Source organism: Bos mutus, chromosome 7, assembly GCF_027580195.1.
Source record: "Bos mutus isolate GX-2022 chromosome 7, NWIPB_WYAK_1.1, whole genome shotgun sequence".
NCBI lineage: Eukaryota > Metazoa > Chordata > Mammalia > Artiodactyla > Bovidae > Bos > Bos mutus.
This window is the reverse complement of record NC_091623.1, coordinates 97,507,951-97,529,855: the sequence shown is the minus strand read 5'-3', so window position 1 is coordinate 97,529,855 and position 21,905 is coordinate 97,507,951. Positions and strand designations below refer to the sequence as shown.

At 42.8% G+C, this 21,905-nt stretch overlaps 1 protein-coding gene across 4 annotated transcripts in view; it reads left to right on the top strand.

Annotated features, from left to right (window-relative positions):
• The window catches only part of PPP2R2B (protein phosphatase 2 regulatory subunit Bbeta), a 474,274-nt gene extending 457,596 nt beyond the window's left edge, over nt 1–16,678 (top strand). For all 4 annotated transcript variants that reach the window (XM_070374891.1, XM_070374892.1, XM_070374893.1 and 1 more), the window contains 2 exons: nt 13,038–13,129; nt 15,974–16,678. In XM_070374891.1, the coding sequence (XP_070230992.1) occupies nt 13,038–13,129; nt 15,974–16,253 (372 nt within the window). In that variant the 3' untranslated portion in view covers nt 16,254–16,678. The remainder of the gene's footprint in view (nt 1–13,037; nt 13,130–15,973) is intronic.
• Nucleotides 16,679–21,905: the final 5,227 nt, after the last annotated feature.

The window sequence follows — 21,905 nt, the reverse complement described above, 5'->3', positions numbered from 1 at the left end:
AGAATAGTATAGAAGTTCATTGCAAAACTAAAAAGAGAGTTACCATATGACTGAACAATCCCATTCCTGGGCATACATCTAGAGAAAATCATAACTTGAAAAGATACATGCACCCCCACATAGAACTACTTACAATAGCTAAGACATAGAGGCAGCCTAACTATCCATCACCTGTTGCTGATGAATGGATAAGGAAGGTGTGGGGTGTGTGTATATATATACACACATACATACCATCATATATATGCACAGGGATATTACTCAGCCATTTGCAGCAACATGGATGTTCCTAATATTATCATAGTAAGTAAAGCAAGCCAGAGAAAGACAAATATTGTATGTTATCACTTATATGGGGATTTTTAAAAAATGATAGAAATAATTTATACACAAAACAGCAATAGTCCCACAGATGTAGAAAACAAATTTATGGTTACAAAATGGGGAAAGGGGAGATAAATTTGGAGTCTGGGATGAACATAAATACACTGCTGCTGCTAAGTCGCTTCAGTCGTGTCCGACTCTGTGCGACCCCATGGACTGCAGCCTACCAGGCTCCCCCGTCCCTGGGATTCTCCAGGCAAGAACACTGGAGTGGGTTGCCATTTCCTTCTCCAATGCAGGAAAGTGGAAAGTGAAAGGGAAGTCGCTCAGTCGTGTCCGACTCTTAGCGACCCCATGGACTGCAGCCTACCAGGCTCCTCCATCCATGGGATTTTTCAGGCAAGAGTACTGGAGTGGGTTGCCATTGCCTTCTCCGATAAACACACTAATATATAAATAAAATAGATAATCAAGAAGGTCCTACTGAATAGCACAGGAAACTATATTCAATATTATACAATAACCTGTATAGGAAAAGAATCTAAAAAACAATACATAATGTATATGTATAACTGAATCACTGTGCTGTACACCTGAAATTAGCACAACATTGTAAATCAACTCTAATATAAAATCAAAATTTTTTTTTTAAATTGTAAGGACTGGTCTTATGGGAAGGAACCCTGTCATCAATTACTAGCACCTCGCCTGAGCAGGGAGATACACAAGGGATAGTTCTAGGTGTCTTCATACATCTATCGGTTGATCTCAAGCATGTTTCCAGGAAGAAGAAGCTGTAGCCTTAGGTATTAATATAATGAACCACTTTCACATTTTCCTATAGAATAGGGGTTGACAAACTGAGACCTGTGGGCCAAATCCAGCCCCGCATCTGTTTTTTGAAAAGCAGTTTTATTGAAACAGCACACCTGGTCATTTACCGATTGTCTACGGTTGCCTACAAGGGCAGAGTCAGGTCATTGTGACAGAGACTATATGGCTCACAAAGCCTAAAATATTTATTGTCTGACCCTTTACAGGAAAAGTTTGCCAACCCCTGAAATAGAAGAACAAACCAATAGAGTCTAACCTTGCCAGGCCTAGAGTGGTCTATCAGCTATACACAGCAGGCTCCACAAGTACGTGAAGGGAGAACCTCTGTGTTGGGAGACAGCCTAGTGTTAAGAGGGCCATACCCAAGCTCACAGGAGCAGAGCAAAGACGCAGTATTTGGAACATGGAGAGAAGCATCTAATACGACAGGCTTTAAGTTCCCTCTTACTCTGCTCTCCACATGCTTCTTGTGTCTGAGTCTTACCTTTTTCTCTCCTCTGATGGTGAATAGTCAGTGTTCTTTGCTGAAGATTTCTTTTTATGACAGAATATATATATGCAGCATACCTTCATACTTAATGATCTTCTCCTGTAGACGTCCTCACTTGGAATTAGTCAGGAGCTCCCAGAATATAGATGCTTGAAGGAGAAAATAAAGGCTCAGACTGTGCTGTTCCTTCCCATCTTTTGTCTTTTAACACTTAGTCATAGAGTTCTTGGTGATGTGGTTCCTGCAATAATAATAATAGTGATAACAGGCCCACACGTCCACTCACCTGTAGTGTTTCTGTTAAAAAAAAAAAAAAAGAGCCAAAGGGGAATGGTTAGGGGTCAAGAATGGTTCACAAAAAAAGGCACAGGCTAAGCCAGATCTTAAAAGGCACACTACTGCCCAATTTATAACCTTACTGCTCTACATCCTTCAATCCTAATTATCTTTGGGGCAGTATTTGGCTCTCCCCCTACTAAAAACAGATATTTGGGGTGCTTATATTAAAATAAAATAATATTCTATTCCCCTCTTATAATTTATAATTCCTTGATCATTGCAGAACTCTTGAGAAGTCTGCTTAGCCAAGCATTTCTCCCTGCTCAGAACACTAGTTACGTATGCCTTTGCTATAGAAGTGCTCTGAACAGTTGGTGGGAATGCAAATGAGTACAGCCACTGTGGTGAGCAGTATGGAAGTTCCTTAAAAATATGAAAAGATAGTTACCATATAACCCTGCAGTCCCACTCCTGGGCATACATCTGGAGAAAATCATGATTTGAAAAAACACATGCACCCCACGGTTCCTAGCACTGTTTACAATAGACAAGACATGAAGGCAAACTAAACGTCCATCTTGAGTCACTGATGAAGGATAAAGAACATGTGGTGTGTGTGTATACACACACAATGGAATACTACTCCAGCCACTTGCAGTATGTTTAGACATAGAGAAATGAAATAAGCCAGAGAAAGGTTAACATGATGATATTTTTAACAAGGATTCAAAAAAATGATATAAATGAACTCATATACAAAAGAGAAATAGACCCACAGACATAGAAAACAAATTTATGGTTACCAAATGAGAAAGGGAGGGGATAAATTTGGAGTTTGGGTTTAACATATACACACTGCTATATATGTATATAAAATAACCAAGAAGTTCCTACTGAATAGCACAGGGGACTATATTCAATATTATATAATAACCTATATGGGAAAAGAATCTGAAAAAGATAGATACATGTATGTATGTAACTGAATCACTCTGCTGTACACCTGAAACTAACACAACATTGTAAATCAACTATAAAACATTTTATAAATTTTATACTCCAAAATAAAATAAAAATGAAAATGAAAAAGATTATAAGGACTGCTCCAGCGTGTAGGAATTCTGTCATTAACTACTAGCACCTTCCCTGAGCAGGGAGACATACAGGTGATACTCCTAGGTCTCTTCATACATCCCCATCAGCTCATCTCAAGCATGTTTCCAGGAATACGAAGCTGTAGCATTAAGCATGATGACCTAGTTTCATCTTTTTCTATGAACAGGGGTTGACCAACTATGACCTGTGGGCCAAATCCAGCCTCCTATATTTTATAAAAGCAGTTTCATTGAATCAGCCACACCTGATCATTTAACCACTGTCTGTAGCTGCCTTCATCCTACAATGGCAGAGTTGGGTCACTGTGACATTATGGCTCACAGATCCTAAAATATTTACTGTCTGACCTTTCACAGGAAAAGTTTGTCAACCCCTGAAGTAGAACGAACCAATAGAGTCTAATCTTGCCAGGCCTACAGTGGTCTGTCAGTCATACAACGGCAGGCTCCACAAGTCCATGATGTGAGCACATCTGAGTTGGGAGACTCAGCCTAGTGTCAAGGGGGCCACACCCAAGCTCATAGAACAGAGCACAGAAGTAATATTTGAAATATGAAGAGAGAAGTAGCTAATAGGATGCGTCTTAAGTTCTTTCTTGCTCTGCTCTCTAGATGTTTCTTGAGTCTGTGTCTTACCCTTTTCTTTCCTCTGATGGCAAAAACCCAATCTTCTTTACTTAAGCTTTTTCCTACAATAGAATAGAATAGAATATGCATCATACCTTCATAGTCGATCTTTTCCTATAGATGTCCTCACTTGAAGGCAGTCAGGAGCTTCCAGAATGTAGGTGCTGGGAGGAGAAAATAAGGGCTCAGACTAGGTTTTCCCTTTGAGTCCTTCCTAACTGTTGTCTTTTATAGAGTTCTTGGTAATGTTCCTGCAATAAGAGGCCCACATTTTCAAAGTGCACATGCTTTGTTTGATACTTATCACTTACCTGTGATGTTCCTGTAAGACAAATTTCATAGGTGAATGGTCAGTAATGGTTCATAAAGAAGGGGACAGGCTGAGCCAGACCTTAAATGGCATACCACTGCCCCATTCTTAACCCTGAATGCTCTTCCCCTTCAATCCTAATTATCTTCAAGGCACTATTTGGTACTCCCCCTACTGAAAACAGAAATTTGGGGTGACTATACTGAAATAAAATAACATTCTATTCCCCTCTTATAATTTTATAATTCCTTGATCATTGCAGAACTCTGAGAAGCCTACCTCATAGAAATCTGCTTAACCAGGTGTTTCCAAAACCTGTTCTCTCCCTGCTCACAACACTCACAAGTATGCCTTCCCTTAAAAGTGCTCCTTTCAGTCGGTGGGAATGTAAATTGGTACAGCCACTATGAAGAACAGTATGGAGTTTCCTTAAAAAACTAAAAACAGCGCAGAAACAATATTTGGAACATGAAGAGAGAAGCATCAAATAGGACAGGCCTTAAGTTCTTTCTTACTCTGCTCTCTAGATGCTGCTTCTTATGTCTGTGTCTTACCTTTTTCTCTCCTCTGATGGTGAACAGTTGATCTTCTTTGCCTGAGTTTTTTTTTTTTTTTTCTACAACAGAATATATATGCAGCATACCTTCATAGCCAATGATCTTGTCCTGTAGATCTTGTCCTCACTTGAAGGCAGTCAAGAGCTCCCAGAATGTAGGTGCTGGGAGGAGAAAATAAGGGCTCAGACCAGGGTTTTCCTTTGAGTCCTTCCTGACTTTTGTCTTTTGAGACTTAGTTATAGAGTTTTTGGTAATGTGGTCCCTGCGATAAGGGGCCCACATTTTCAAAGCACACATGGATTGATACTTACCACTCACCTGTGGTGTTTCTAAGACAAATGCCAAAGGGGAATGGTCAGCAATGGATCATAAAGAAGGGGACAGGCTGAGATAGATCTTAAAAGAAACACCACTGCCCAAATGATAACCCTCATTGCTCTGCCCTCTTCAATCCTACTTATCTTCATTGCACTATTTGGTACTCCCACTACCAAAAATATAAATTTGGGGTGAATATACTGAATTAATATTCTATTCCCCTCTTATAATTTTATAATTCCTTGATTATTGCAGAACTTTAAGAAGCCTGCATTACAGAAACCTGCTTAACCAAGTGTTTCTCCCTGCTCAGCACACTCACATGTATGCCTTCCCTTAAAAGTGCTCCTTTCCGTCGGTAGGAATGTAAACTGGTACAGCCACCGTGGAAGTTCCTTAAAAAACTAAAAAGACTGTTACCACGTGATCCAGCTATCCCATTCCCATGCATATATCCAGAGAAAACCATAATTTGAAAAGATATATGCACTGCAGTAGTCATAGCAGCACTATTTACAGCAGCCAAAACATGGAAGCAACCTATATGTCCATCACCTGTCACTGATAAATGGATAAGGAAGACTTGGTGTGTGTGTGTGTGCATACACACACAATGGAATTAATACTCAGCTGTAAAAAAAAGAATGAAATATTGCCATTTGCAGCAACATGGATGCATGCAGAGATTATCATACTAAATAAGCCAGAGTTAGACAAATATCATATGATATTTATATGGAGGTTCTAAAAGAAAATTATACAAGTGAACTTTCACATACAAAACAAATAATCCTACAGACATAGAAAACAATTTTGGTTACTGGAGAAAGGGTGGGAAGGATAAATTAAGAGTTTGGGACTGATACATACATACTACTTTATATGTGGGAGAAGGCAATGGCAACCCACTCCAGTACTCTTGCCTAGGAAATCCCATGGACAGAGGAGCCTGGTAGGCCACAGTCCATGGGGTCGCGAAGAGTCGGACACGACTGAGTGACTTCACTTTCACTTTCTATGAAAGAGATAACCAACATGAATCTACTGTATAGCACAGGGAACTATACTCAATATTATGTAATAATCTCTAAGGGAAAAGAATCTGATAAAAAGTAGATATGTATGTATACAAAATGGGAAAGGGGGGAATATTAAATAAATATATAAATTGGAGTTTGGGATTAACATATACACACTGCTATATATAAAACAGACAATGAAGAAGGTCCTACTGAATAGCACAGGGGATTATATTCAGTATTATGTACAAACCTGTATGGGAAAAGAGTCTGAAAGAGAATAGATATATGTGTAACTGAATCACTTTGCTTTATACCTTAAACTAACACAACATTGTTAATCAACTATACTCTAATGTAAATAAAAATAAAATTTAAACAAATTTTAAGGACTGGTCCAGTGTTTAGGAATTCTGTCAACTATTTGTGCCTCCCCTGAGCAGGCAGACATACAGGTGATACTTCTAGGTCTCTTAATATATCTATCAGCTGATCTCAAGCATGCTTCCAAGAAGAAGAAGCTGCAGACTTAAGTATAATGAGCTCTTTTCACATTCTCCTATAGAACAGGAGTTGACAAACCTGTGGGCCAAATCTAGCCCCGCATCTGTTTTTGGAAAAACAGTTTCATTGAATCAGTCACACCTGGTTATTTACCTATTGCCTACAGTTGCCTACATGCTACAAGGGCAGAGTTGGGTCATTGTGACAGAGACCTATGGTTCACAAAGCCTAAAATATTTATTGTCTGACCCTTCACAGAAAAAGTTCATCAACCCCTGAAATAGAAGAACGAAACAACAGAGTTTAATCTTGCCAGGCTAGAGTGGTCTATCAGCTATACACAGCAGGCTCCGCAAGTACATGATGTAAGAATCTCTGTGTTGGGAGACTCAGCCTAGTGTTAAGAGGGCCATACCCAAGCTCATAGGAACAGAGCAAAGAAACAATATTTGGAACATGAAGAGAAAAGCATCTAATAGGATGAGTCTTAAGTTCCCTCTTACTTTGCTGTCTAGATGCTTCTTGTGTCTGTCCTACCTTTTTCTCTCCTCTGATGGTGAACCGTCGATGTTCTCTGCTTAAGATTTCTCTTTACAACAGAAGATCATATATATATATATGGCTTCCCTTGTGGCTCAGTTGGTAAAGAATCCGCCTGCAATGCAGGAGACCTGGGTTCGATCCCTGGGTTGGGAAGATCCCCTGGAGAAGGGAAAGGCTACCCACTCCAATATCCTCTCCTGGAGAATTCCTTGGATTATACAGTCCATAGGGTCACAAAGAGTCGGACCTGAGTGACTTTCACTTTCATATATATATATGTATGTATATACGCAGCATACCTTCATAGTTATTGATCTTCTCCTGTAGATGTCCTCACCTGGAGTTGCCAGAAGTTCCCCGGAACATAGATGCTGAGAGGAGAAAATAAGGGCTCAAACTAGGTTCTCTCCTTGAATCCTTCCTGACTTTTAGTTATAGAGTTCTTGGTAATGTGGTTTCTCCACTAAGGGGCCCACACTTCCAAAGCACGCACGTTTTGATATTTCTCACTCACCTGTGGTGTTTCTATAAGACAAAATTCCAGATGAACGGAATTTTGAAAGAAATATTGATATAAAGAAAAAGATTGGTGTGTATATATACACACCATATAAATAAAAATTGGTGTGTATATATACATGTGGTGGTGGTTTAGTCACTTAAGTCGTGTCCGACTCTAACACCACCATAGACTGTAGCCCACTAGGCTCCTCTGTCCATGGGATTTCCCAGGAGAGAATACTAGAATGAGCTGCCCTTTCCTTCTCCAGAGTATCTTCCCTGTTCAGGGATCGAACCCACAGACCTGCCTCCCCTGCACTGGCAGGCAGATTCATATACATATTCAGCCAAAAAAAGAATGAAATAATGCCGTTTGCAATGACATGAATGGACCTAGAGATTATCATACTAAGCGAAGTAAGTCAGAGAAAGGTAAATATCGTGTATCACTTATATGTTGGCTCTACAAAAAAATAGTACAAATGAACTTATATATGAATCAGAAATAGACACACAGACATAGAAAACAAATTTATAGTTACCAAAGGGGAAAAGGCAGGGGGGATAAATTAGGAGTTTGGGATTGACATATTTACACTACTCTATATAGAAGAGAAAAGATACAACCAAAAAAGTCCCACTATACAGCACAGGGAACTATACTCAATATTTTATGTAATGACCTAGAAGGGAAAACAATCTGAATAAAAATACACCTGAAATTAACACAACACTGTAACTCAACTAAAACTTCAATTAAAAGATACTCAATTAAAATGGTACCTTCAATTAAAAGGTACTCAAAAAAATAAAGTTTGAGGAAATATTGGGGAAAAAAAGTGCCCCATAACAGATAAAAGGAAGGAGTAGGGGGAGATAAGATTTAAAAAAGGATCTATTTTGCTCATCTCTTTCCTCCAAAAGGTAGGCAATCTGGAATATGAGGATAACACATGTGGCTTCCTTTGCCTACTGGATTAATTCCAGCTTGCCATTATTCCCCTTCAGAAGCCCACTCCTCTTCCTTGTCTCCCTCTGTTACACAGATCTTGGAAGCAAGTCAATGATAAAGTCAAGAAAAGGCAAGAATTAGGCTTGCTGTCTAGAAAATAGATCAATTCTTGAGGTCAGTATCTTCCAACCATCAGAAGAAAAGTACGAACCCCAGTGGATGTCCTTACCTCCTCCATCCCTCTCTTCCAAGGAAATAGTCTGCTAACTGGGGAGAAAGGGAATTATAGTCAAGACTTACAGTCAAGGGTTAGGCAAACTATGACCAGAAGTTGCCACCTGTATTTGTAAATAAAGTCTTATTGGAACACAACTCTTAACTCATTCATTTGTGTATCATGGCTACTTTCGCATTACAAAGGTACAGTTGGATAGTTGTAACTGAGGCTACATGACCCACAAAGTATAAATATTTATAATTTGGCCCTTTTCAGAAAAAGTTTGTGAGGATCTAGCATCAGCCCTTTGTCCTGGGACTCTTCTGCTTTACCTAAAGATTCTTCACAATAAATAGAGAACTTCAACAAGCAGAAATGGCCCTACAAACAAAATGGCCTTCCCTATCAGATCTGAGACACTCCTAATATGCACAAGAGGTGGTAGGAGAGGAAGGGAGGACAGTGAGTGGAGAGGAAGGGAAGACAGTGAGTTAATTTATAGCAGAATTCCGAAGCTTAGGACACAAGCCTCCCTTATTCTCCCCATCTAACAAAGCCATAAGCCCAGCTGCCAATGGATTCACTTGTCACCATAACCCTGAAGCAGATACCCTGAAAAGGACCAGAGTTATTTGGGAACACGAGCGTAAGGGTGAAGGAAGTTAATTTGCAGAGTTAGAAATCCTTACCCTGTCCAAATAACTCAGAGAGCTTTTCAAATACCCCAGACATCTAATGGAACATGGAGTGAATCTGACCTCATTCCTCTGCCCAAGGCTAAGCACAAGCTGAGCCTCTGAGCTCAGCATCTGCCAGAACCCTGGCGCAAGGGAGGAGAGGGGCCCAGGCTGAAGGAAAAGAGATCATGAACCATCAGTCTTCATCTAAACCAAGTCAAACTGTGCTTTCCATAACACCTTTCTGCCTTCACCCCATTCTGTCTGCCTCTTGGCCTGACTTCAGTTCATCATCACAGCTGTCCAGGACTGAGACTCTATGTGAGGCGAGGCCAATGAGGCAGAGCGAGTGGGAGGCAGATTGCTAGAGCAGGCAGGAGCAGGTGCTCCAGAACCCAGACCCCTGGTTCACTTCCCATTCTGTCATTTCCTTTGCTGTGTGATCTTGGACACATGATGTCCTACCCTGCAGTTCATGCTCCATTAAAGTGAAGAGAATGACAGTACCTACAACCTAAGATAATATTAGAGATGAGATGAGATTTTATGGATAAACAGCCCGGCTAATAATAACAAGCTGGCATGTTACGTATGCCTAATGTCATTACCACTCCCCACAACGGATCTCAGGAAGAACTGAAAATGGCACCCAGATTACTATGCTCCAAGCCTCAGTCATCTGCCTACTTGCCATCTTCACCTGAGTTGCTGAATGCAGCTGGAGAGAAACACCCAACCATGCTGACCAGACTCACTTGAAATTCATATCTGGGTGGCTAACAAACATGTGAAAAGATGCTCAACACCACTCATTATCAGAGAAATGCAAATCAAACCCACAATGAGGTACCATCTCACACCGGTCAGAATGGCTGCTATCAAAATGTCTACAAACAATGCTGGAGAGGATGCAAAGAGAAAAACCCTCTTACACTGTTGGTGGGAATACAAACTAGTACAGCCACTATGAAGAACAGTGTGGAGATTTCTTAAAAAACTGGAAATAGAACTGCCATACGACCCAGCAATCCCACTGCTGGGCATACACACTGAGGAAACCAGAATTGAAAGAGACACGTGTACCCCAATGTTCATCACAGCACTGTTTATAATAGCCAGGACATGGAAGCAACCTAGATGTCCATCAGCAGACGAATGGATAAGAAAGCTGTGGTACATATACACAATGGAATATTACTCAGCTATTAAAAAGAATACATTTGAATCAGTTCTAATAAGGTGGATGAAACTGGAGCCTATTATACAGAGCGAAGTAAGTCAGAAAGAAAAACACCAATACAGTATATTAACGCATATATGTGGAATTTAGAAAGATGGTAATGATGACCCTGTATGTGAGACAGCAAAAGAGACACAGATGTAAAGAACAGACTTTTGGACTCTGTGGGAGAAGGTGAGGGTGGGATGATTTAAGAGAATAGCACTGAAACATGTATATTAACATATGTGAAATAGATCACCAGTCCGGGTTCAATGCATGAGACAGGGTGCTCAGGGCTGGTGCACAGAGATGACCCTGAAGGATGGGATGGGGAGGGAGGTGGGAGGGAGGTTCAGGATGGAGAACACATGTACACCCATGGCTGATTCATACGAATGTATGGCAAAACCCACCACAATATTGTAAAGTAATTAGCCTCCAATTAAAATAAAAAATAAATAAATAAAATTCACATCTGGGGACTTCCTTAGTGGTCCAGCAGCTATGATTTTGCACTCCCAATGCAGGAGGCTGGGGTTCAATCCCTAGTCAGGGAGCTAGATCATGCCACAACTAAGAATTTGCACACCCCAACTAAAGATCCCGAGTGCCACAACAAAGGTCGGCATACATAAATAAAATGTTTTTAAAAATTCACATTCAACAACTTCAAGCAGCCCTCAGTGCCTTCCAGGAGCCGAGCACTGTTGCCAACCACCTCCCCGCCCCTGGCCTTTTTCACGCTCAGCTGATAACCTTGCTTCTTATTTCACTGAAAAATAGAACCAGGAGAGGATTGCCACACAATCCAGGGCTGCACTGTGCACACCAGCGTCTGCTGGGTGTTCTCCCCTTGCACACACATCTCCAAATTATCCAACCCCGAAGGGAGCATGGCCACTCCATCCTCCCGCTTGCTCGAAAGCACGGTTCAGGAGCCATCTCTGACTCCAGTTTTCCTCCACACTTGACAGTGGCTCCATCCGCAAGTCCTATCAACTGTCCTTCCAAACTCGTCAAGGCTCTGGCCACCTCCCACCACTGCTCACCTTGGTCCAAACCATCATCTGTCAAGCAGGTTACACCCAACCTCCCTGTCTCTGGCCCTGCAGGGCTTACACTCTGTCACAATGCAGCAGGCGCAGCACCCTGCCCATGGCGTCTGCTCACATCACTCAGAGTAAGGGGCCTACGGGAACTGGTTGGCACACGCCGAGGCCCCCCACTCTACTCCTTGCTACCCTCTACCCCACTGCCTCCAGGCCTTTACATTAGCTGTTCTCAATGCTTAGTAGCTCAGTGGTAAAGAAACTGCCTGCAATGCGGGAGACCTGGGTTCAAGCCTTGGGTTGGGAAGATCCCCTGGAAAAGGACATGGCAACCCACTCCAGTATTTTTGCCTGGAGAATTCCAGGGACAGAGGAGCCTGGTTACAGTCCATGGGATCACAAAGAATTGGACACGACGGTGACTAACACTTTTTTTTTTTTTTTTAATTTAAACTGGAGCCGATTATACAGAGTGAAGCCAGAAAGAAAAACACCAATACAGTATACTAACGCATATATATGGAATTTAGAAAGATGGTAACGATAACCCTGTATGCGAGACAGCAAAAGAGACACAGATGTATAGAACAGTCTTTTGGACTAACACTTTCATTTATGCTTGGAAAGCCTTTCCCCAGATACCACTGAGATGCACTCATTTTCTCCAGGTTCCTGCTCCAATGTCGCCTTCTCAGGTGAACCTGACTACTCGCCCTATATAAATAATCCCCCAGAGCTCCCACTACCCTTTTTCCACTTTTTTTTTTGTTCTCATTTTATCACCATCTAAAATATCTTACACTTGTTGCACAGCAGAAACACAACATAATTGCTGTAAAGCAATTATATTCCAGTTAACAAATAAAATTTAAAAATCAAAAAAAGAAAAATATCTTATGTATTTACTTGGCTACACAGTCTCTTCCCCAATACTGGGAGGAAAGCACCCCAAGGGTATTCTGTCCATGGCTCTATCCCAAGCATAGAGCTGGCATTCAACAAATATTTGTTGAATAAAAGGCTGAATGAATGGTGTTGTCTAAATGGGCTAAGAGACTTCCCTGGTGGTCCAGTGGTGAAGACTCTGCACTTCCACTGCAGGGAGTGTGGGTTCGATCCCTAGTTGGGGAACTAAGATCTCACATGCCACACTGCACGGCAAAAAATAAAAAGTTTTTTAAAAGATACTGACCAAAAGTAAATAATAAATAGGCTTAGAAAATGGGAATCCCCTGCTTACTGGGCCCTGTTCTATGCTACTATCTATGTAAGCGAGTTTGTTTAATCCACATGTGCCATGTAAACAGCTCACCAAACCATCTTAAAGTCCCAAGGCTGAGAAGGGCCGTGCCTGTGCTAAGACCCAGAACTATCTGAGTCAAGCCACATTTACACTGGAAGAATGAACAGCTCCCATCCAAAGAAGAGCTCACAGAGGAATCATTTTTTAAAATATTAATAATTAACACCCTCTTAATGTGTTTTCCCTGCCCCTCCAGGTTCACGACTACCTCCGCAGCAAGCTGTGCTCCCTCTACGAAAATGACTGCATTTTTGATAAATTTGAGTGTGTGTGGAATGGGTCAGACAGGTAAGAAAGGTCTGATGGCTGGGAGCCTTCCACGGGGGGCCCTCTCCTTGCACCGGCCCTGGGCCGTGGATCCTAAGGGGGTGCAACCAAAGAGCCATCAGAATCGGCCCTGAGGCCTGGCAGGGCTGCACCGGTGGCCAGCGGGTGACCTCGAGGTCAAGTGTGGCAAGGAACAGGCGATGGGTGAGACCCTGGACTCCTCTTTCAGAACTGGCTCAGGTGACCCTTTAACCTCACAAAAATCCTACCTTATACAGGCAAGACCCTCCCAGAGCTGGGTCCATATACCTAAAATGAAGCTCCCCTGGCAAATTTTAAGGATGAACTATTCCAATGACTTTAAAGTGTGCTGTCTGGATGGGAAATTACCCCTCGAGGCTGCCCGCAGAGACTGGCCTAAGGCCTGGTGGTCATGAACTGAATTCTCATCAGCCTCGTTTATTCTGTGCCCTCAAAGAGATTTATGACTATTAGAGGCCTTTGGTTTCAACAGTACTTCCTATTACCTCCCCGCAGTTTCTTTTTGGCTTGATAAATAGATGCTGCTGTGATTTCCAGGAGAAGCCAGCACAGGCTACCAGGGGCTGTTCCTTAGTGAAGGCAGCACCAGCAGTCATACTGAAAAGCAGGGAAATTCTATCACTGCAAAACATTCAGAGGCGAGCTTCTAGTGAGCACAGGCTCTACCTCTCTGACCCCTGTTGGGTTTTTTGGGCCAGTGATCCAAAACCAGCCTTCCACTCAGCAGGCCTAGCAGGAGTCTACCACCACATGGTAGACGACCCAGATCACACCACCCAGTTGGTGGAGGGCAGAGGGCCCAGAGCAAAGCAACTGTTACTTAGTTGAACAAAGGCCCTCAGGGGAAAAGTACCTATCCCTGCCCTGTTATTTTATTTTCGTTTCCATTGGTAATTTATTCATTTATTCAATGTTCATTATGAATAGATTTTTTAAAATATTTGTGGTTATTTTTGTTCAAGTTCCCCTTCTATCTTAACCAAGATTCAAAACCTATACTTACTAGGTACTTTCACACATCATGATTTTTTAATCCTGACCACAATCCATCAAGATTGCTTTCACTGTCCCCATTTTACAGCTGAGGAAACTGAGGCTCAGCCAGATACTAGTTCAGGAGCTTGGGCAGATCACTGTAAGTAGTAGAGACAAGAGGAAGAATTTAAATCCTAAAATGAACATTCTTTCCACCACATTACAGTTTCTTTCCATAACCGAGAAAATGTTATTTTTGGTCCAGATAAGGTTGAAATTACTTTTTTACTTTTTTCCAAAAAAGACTTTCTCCTACGGTTTAAAAACAAGTCGGGTGGTGGTAATGGAAGCAGAGGTCAGTGCGTGGGAAGCAATAAGGCCAAATGGCTTAATGCTTATGCCCCGGAGTCTGGCAGATGTGGGCTAGAGGACCAGCTTGGCTACTTACTGGCTGTGTGACACCATACACGCATTCACTTTTCTTCCTGTGTAAATCCCTTAGCATGGAATGATGGAAAAGGAAATGAGGCTAGGGGTAAAGCACTCAGCACCCCCACGTGATGAGATAATAATTGCTCACCCTATGATACGGCTAAGTCACTTCAGTCGTGTCCGACTCTGTGCGACCCCATGGACAGCAGCCCACCAGGCTCCCCCATCCCTGGGATTCTCCAGGCAAGAACACTGGAGTGGGTTGCCATTTCCTTCTCCAATGCATGAAAGTGAAAAGTGAAAGTGAAGTCGCTCAGTCGTGTCCGACTCTTAGCGACCCCATGGACTGCAGCCTACCAGGCTCCTCCATCCATGGGATTTTCCAGGCAAGAGGACTGGAGTGGGGTGCCATTGCCTTCTCCACACCCTATGATAGATACACGCATTTCATGGCATCAGTTTCCCAGGCCAGGGTAACAAAATCTAGCCCTTGATTAATTTCCGGGACAACTAACAAATACCCAAAACTCAGCCCCCTGGCCATGGCTCAGTCTCATCAGTTTTCCTTCACCTTCCTCTAACCCAAGACAACGGAGATACAGTGTTCTCCCATCCTAACCAGCCAGTCGGAGCCTCACCCACAAATAAGGCCAAGCCCACCTCTCTGGGGTCAGCCATAAGAGGGTGCTGCTTGAGGGACATTGTTTCCCTTGGCCTGTCACCTGTCCAAACTGTCACCATTAAGTAGAGTTGGTCCATGGCTTCTGAGAGGCTCTTGGCACCCCCTGCTCTCTTCATCAATGAGAGATACTCCTGAGAACGGATAGCTCTTGTAGGAAGGTAGGAAATCATCTGTAAGTTCACTACAAAGGCTTATTTCCTCATCCTACACCCTTTTAAAAATTCTAATTTTTGTTTACTCCCTCCCAAGACCATGATGAGATCCACTTTTTAGATAAGTTTTCAGAAAAGGCAGAATTTCTATCTAGTTCATAGCAGGAGGAAGACACGATGTCAGCATCCCTCAGTGCTGATGCGAGAAAGCCTTATCAGTCGGGCAGCACAGTCACTCCTAAGACCGCCATGCTCTAAATGAACAAGATACAAGGACGGCTATTTACAGCGTTCCTACTCGCGTGACTTGACTGCAGCCTCAGAATCCTGATGTGAAGGAGGTGGGCTGGGATCATTAAAACCACTAGACTGACTTATGGAACAAAATAACCTAAAGGAATCTATTGATAAATAACAAGGAGGGCTATCATCACCCTTCACCCAGCCCAAGAGCTTGTTTGTCTAAGTGCTTCTAAAGTCAATGGTCACACTACAAAGCCTGTTGCAGTTTTTGGTCTCTTAGCTGTAGAAAGCCTATGTTTATGACACTCAGTCACTCCCTGTTTCCTCTCTGCCTTGCAGTGTCATCATGACAGGCTCCTACAACAACTTCTTCAGGATGTTTGACCGAAACACCAAACGCGATGTTACCCTTGAGGCCTCGAGGGAAAACAGCAAACCCCGAGCTATCCTAAAACCACGCAAAGTGTGCGTGGGGGGCAAGCGGAGAAAAGATGAGATCAGTGTCGACAGTCTGGACTTTAGCAAAAAGATCTTGCATACAGCTTGGCATCCTTCAGAAAATATTATAGCAGTGGCGGCTACAAATAACCTATATATATTCCAGGACAAGGTTAACTAGGAGGACAAGTTATTACCTAATAATCTCACATACTGAATACTAGTCAAACACGTTTTTAAATGTTTCTTTGGGTGTTCATTTGATGCCTCGACTTTATTTTCCCTCTGCAGGAGACAATTGGAATAGAAGTCCATGGAGTCCAACCTTCCCACATCCCCAGTTCTAAGAAACTTTTGTCAAACCCAGTAGGTTCTGGGACACTTCTGTTTAGAATCGAGAGCTGCCAGCTAACAGTAATTCTTCCATAGTTGACTTGAATTTCTGATGCTTTTATTGCCCCGTTTTCTCTGGTGGGTCCAGTGTTTTGTTTCTAGGTGTCTGCTGAGATAAAATGAGGTTGTCTGTAGTATTTAAAGAGAAAAGAGATAAGTTTTTTTTAATTAAGCAATTCCATTTGATTGAAAAAAAAATTCAACGAAAAATAAACACTGTTTACTCTTAGAGAAATTCTCCTTGTTTTGTGACAAATCAGAACCAGTCAGCACTCCCCTGCCCCCACAGCACTTTTTTTTTTTTTTTTTTTTTTTTCATTTTCTTTTTCATGATTTCACTTGAGCCAGAGATTTATTTCACGAGGCTGCGAAGAGGATGCAGAATGGGAAGGGGAAAGGACCACATCAACAGTGCTACATTCTTTTTTGTAAGCGCCATAGAAACAGCCTGAGAATTTGGCCAGGAAACCCCGTGAATGCTTCAGGGGACATCAAGAGAACACTTCGCTTCTCAGAGTTAGCTTGGCAGGGCCCTGTGGGGCCACATTCCATCTGTCGCTTTGTTACTCTTGCTTTTTGTCATTTTAAATGGCTCCATATAATCCTCTACTTACACGTTCCTTGGCTTTTTCACTTCACCGTTTTCCAGCTTAGTTATTCCCTTGACTTCTAAAGGCCGAGTCCTTGTTGTTTATGATCTGGCTTCTAAATGCAGCAGTAAGCTGAGGGCTGGGGCACCTCCCTGAGAAAATGTGTCTCCCAAAGCAGCCCCCGCCCCCTTTCCTGGGTTTTCTAACCCAAAGTAACACTCCATCTATCTCCACTACAGCGAGAACAAAAACAGCCAATGGAAAACGCTGCTCTGTAAAGGCTATTCAAGTGCTTCTGACCCACCATAAGTTTACCATCCAAAACAACAGACCAGAGGGCTCTTCTACAGAAATGGAATATGGAGGAATCAAGAAGCTTTGACATCAAACTGAGGTCTGCTTGAAACTGTAGAGGCTGGTTCATACCCCGCCCCTCCCGCCCCCTGCCATTGAGGATTCAGACATGTAACTTCCAGAAGTTTCTCTGCGGTGCACCTCTGGGAAAGAGACTAAATTAATTCAAAAGACAGAGAAATTTGAGGCTTAGGGAGGAAGTGGGAGGTACTCCAAGCCGGGCCTGGGCTCCGTGTCTCCATTCCTGTCACCATGACTCATCTCCCCTGACTTGCATTTAGTGACTAGGAAATGGCTTGAGATGAGGATTTTCCTTTTAAAGAGAAATTTTCTTTCGCTTTGTATATTTATTAGAAGTCCCAACTTTCAAGTGTAATTTGTTTTGGAAGAGAGAAAAATAGTGAAAAGAACCATCTTTCAATGCTAACCTATTACCCACTTAATAACAGCTTTTTGGCAAGGAAATAACTATCTACTTAAGTGAACACTTTTGCAAGATGCAGCTCAATTTCAGAAACATTAAAATATGAAAAAGTACATCTCAAAACTGGGGGAGCATGTGGATGAAGACATGCCTTTTTTCCTCCATGTTTATCTTTCCTGCAATAAAAGTCCTGGTGGAAACTCTCTGGGCAGGATTCCTGGCCTGATGGGGGCCAGGTTCTTGGAGGAGATCCAAGAAAGCCACAGAAACTTCTCCAACTCACAGAGAATCATGGTATCAGGACAGACAGAAGGACCAGCAGGCTCCTGTCCTGAGCTGACCATCAACTTCCTCACAGCCTTTTCTCTGCTTCCTTGAGACTCAGCCCCTCTATCTGCACCAGCTGACAGGATGAATCATTGTTCCTCAAAATTTAGCATCGACCTACCTATATACTGTTACTCATTTCACACTTAAGTCACCTTTTCTAAAAACAAGACATAGCCTCCTCCCAACAAAGAATGTTCATGAAATGTCAGCTTTAATGTTTTGTTCTAACACTAAAAGAATCACATAACCATTAATGAAACAAACATGTACCCATTCACCACCTACAGGCAATTTGTGAACCCCAGGATGCATGTTTACCAAACTTGGGGAACACTGAGTTCTGATGCTGCAGAACACTGAAGCTTTTGGAGGCATTAGAGACTTGCAATGGTCAGTAGTCCACAAATTGGGAGTCGAGCTTGCTTCTCAGAACACATGCATGAACAATTCTGGTCATGGCTTTAAGGGGTTCACAGGCCCACCTACAACCTATCTGTGGCCTTTACCTCAAAGCTCTTACACTAACACAATGCCTTCAGCTAAACAGATGTACACTTTGAGATCTGCAGAGTGGGAGGAATTTGCAGAAGACATCAATGCTAAGAACAGAGGGCCACCATCTTCCCCGTTGCCCCAAATAAAGGAGCCACCAGAGCCAACATCCTCAACTCGCATGTGGAAACAGGAGGGGAAGGTCCTAGAGACCAGGCCTCAGCAGCAACGCCCACCACCATGCTTTAGCAGTGACCTGCTCTGTGCCGGTTATGGAGCCAGGTATTTACACTTGCCATTTTCTTCCACCCCAGTGCTGGTGATCTTCTTGGCTGATGGTGCCTAGAAGTCAGTCCCCTTTCCAGCTGACACTCAGAGTTACCTGGAAGCTGACTTACCACTTTTTCAACAGCTTCTTGGGCTCTCAGATCCCTGCCCTGAAGCAATAGTCTGTTCCTGCGGCAACAGTCCATTCCTGATATTTTAACAAGCAGTTAAACAAGCAGACATCCACACTTTCACTTCCAGAGGAAGAAGATGAGTTTGAACAAAACAAAGAAGGAAGACACAAGGCAGCCTGCAGCAATGGGGTGTCCACAGGTGAACGGGCAGTAGGAACCCCCGTGCTTCCTAACTCCTTAATGTCTGGCTTCGGCCTTCAGTCTTCTATCGGGTACTAGGGGGGCAGGGGAGTATCTCTCACCCTCTCATGGGCCTCGTAATTAACTCAACATGCATTAGGCAACCAGCACATGGAAGGTGAAACAGTTGTCAGTGAAAGGAACAAAGGTGGAACTACGATTCTTTTAGCTCAGTGACCCGATGAAGCAAGTCAGCTGTCTCACATATATTTCTTTTGAACCTGCAGGGCCCATTATAATAAAAGTTAGACCCTCAATTCTTCATCACCAACAATGTGGGAGACCATTTCCCTTCCTTCAAACCTACAGAGCAACTACCCAAAGCTTCCCTCTGAACCCCCAACCCTGCGCCCCATTCTTTCATCAGCCCCTCTGCTGGCTCATCCAAGAGTCAGGAAGGCCCTAGACTGAAGACTCCTAGGCTGGCGTCCACAGCCTGAATGAAGGAGACCTTCCTAATTTGTCTTCTTCCATGATGGCCGTGTGCAGATGAGGATGGTGTGTTTTAACACTACCCTCAAAGACACAGCAGCCCCTGGTTCACCCCTGGGAAACAGTCACACGCTGTGCCTCTTGTCACACCTTAACTGTGCTCTTGCCCCTGCATTTCTAAGTCAAGTCTCGGGAGCCACTTTCCATGGGAATGACTCGCCTGGTCAATGGAAAGAACGTGGATCGAGGGGACAGGAAATGCAGATCCTGCTCCTGGCTCTGTGGAGTAACTAAGTACCCTGGGCAAGTCATTCAGTGCCTGCATCAGTCACATCACCTGTAAAACAGTCAGAAAGCCATCAGCCCTCGCTCATGGAATGATGATGAGGGACACAAGAAACTCATTTGTTTATAACTGCTTTGATAAGCTTAAAGCCCCACAGAATAGTAACAGCAACAATATTCCCTGAGGACATATGACTGATTTCTCCTCATCTCCTTCTCTGAACCCCATGAGATCCGTGCCAGCGTTATTTCCATTTTTGCCACTGAGGAAATAGACTCAGGTTTTCAATGTAGCACATAGCCAGTAAGTGGTAGAACCAGGTCTCCAACTCAAGGTTTCATACTCTGAAGCCAGAGTTTTTAAAATATGTTTCTTATATATAAGGGTAGCTAACACTTACCGAATGTTTGCTATGGGCCAGCTTGGTTCTACAAATTTCCCAAGTATTAATTCATTTACCTCCAAAACTCTAGACACAGATACATTATTGTTCCCATTTTACAGATAAGGGAACAAAGAGGTGATATAACTCAACTAGGTCTGTACAGTTCACAAGTGCCAAAGCCAGACATTTGGTCAGCGCTCTTATCCTCTCTCCCCATCTCATGTGTGTGTGTGTGTGTGTGTGTGTGTAAAAAGAGAGAGAATATATACATATATATAGAGAGAGATGGAAGTTACAAATTAGAAAACAAGTTCCAGTAACATCCTGTAAGTTCATCAGGGTTAAATATTTATTGAGCTCCTGGTATGTATCAGCCCTAGGCACGGGGCTGGGGTTCCTGACGTGTGTAAGCCATGGGTCACCGCCGTCCCAGAGATGACAGCCATGTGTATTGGGGACATACTTACAATGTATACAGTGCAGAAATGATACAGAGAAGGAAATGGTTAACTCATGAGGACTGGTAGTTAAGAAAAAGTTCCTTGGAATAAGTGACACCTAAGCAGAGCTCTAACGCAGTTTTCTCAACAACGAACAAAACACATGGACGTCCCTGGTGGTCCTGGGGTTAAGACTCTGCATTTCCACTGCAGGGGGCATGGGTTCAGTACCTGGTTGGGAAAGTTTCAGATGCCACATGGTGCAGCCAAAAAAAAAACAAATTTCTGAGAGAACAACATATATGAGTTATTGAAGCAAGAATAGATTTGGCATGGGAGCATGAAATCAATATTTCTCTGCTGCTGCTACTGCTAAGTCGCTTCAGTCGTGTCCAACTCTATGCAACCCCATAGACGGCAGTCCACCAGGCTCCCCCATCCCTGGGACTCTCCAGACAAAAACACTGGAGTGGGTTGCCATTTCCTTCTCCAACACATGAAAGTGAAAAGTGAAAGTGAAGTTGCTCAGTCGTGTCCAACTCTGTGCAACCCCATGGACTGCAGCCTACCAGGCTCCTCCATCCATGGGATTTTCCAGGCAAGAGTACTGGAGTGGGGTGCCATCGCCTTCTCCGCAATATTTCTCTACTACTATTAAAATACATTTTCAATTTTCCAAAACTGACCTACCCCTTATTTCTTTCATTCATCCAATAATAAATATTTATTAAATTCCCATGTCTAAGGACTGTTTAAATGTAAAAATAGATGGAAGGAAGGAATAAAAGGAAACCAATGATTATGAGCACTTAAGTAGCAGGTGCTGGGCAAGGCACTTTTTTAAGTCCTTACAATCACTTGATGGGTAAATACATTATTCCATTTTTCTAGTTGATGAACAGACTCAAAACTGACACAATCAAGTTTTATCTAGACCTGCCCTGACCCTGATCCTGTACTTCTTTCAAGGGAATGCATAGCTATCTTGTCTTGTTTTTTTCCACTAGTGAGGATATTCACAAACCATCTCTCTGCAACCAAACATTGCCTGACAGCTAACCAGGAA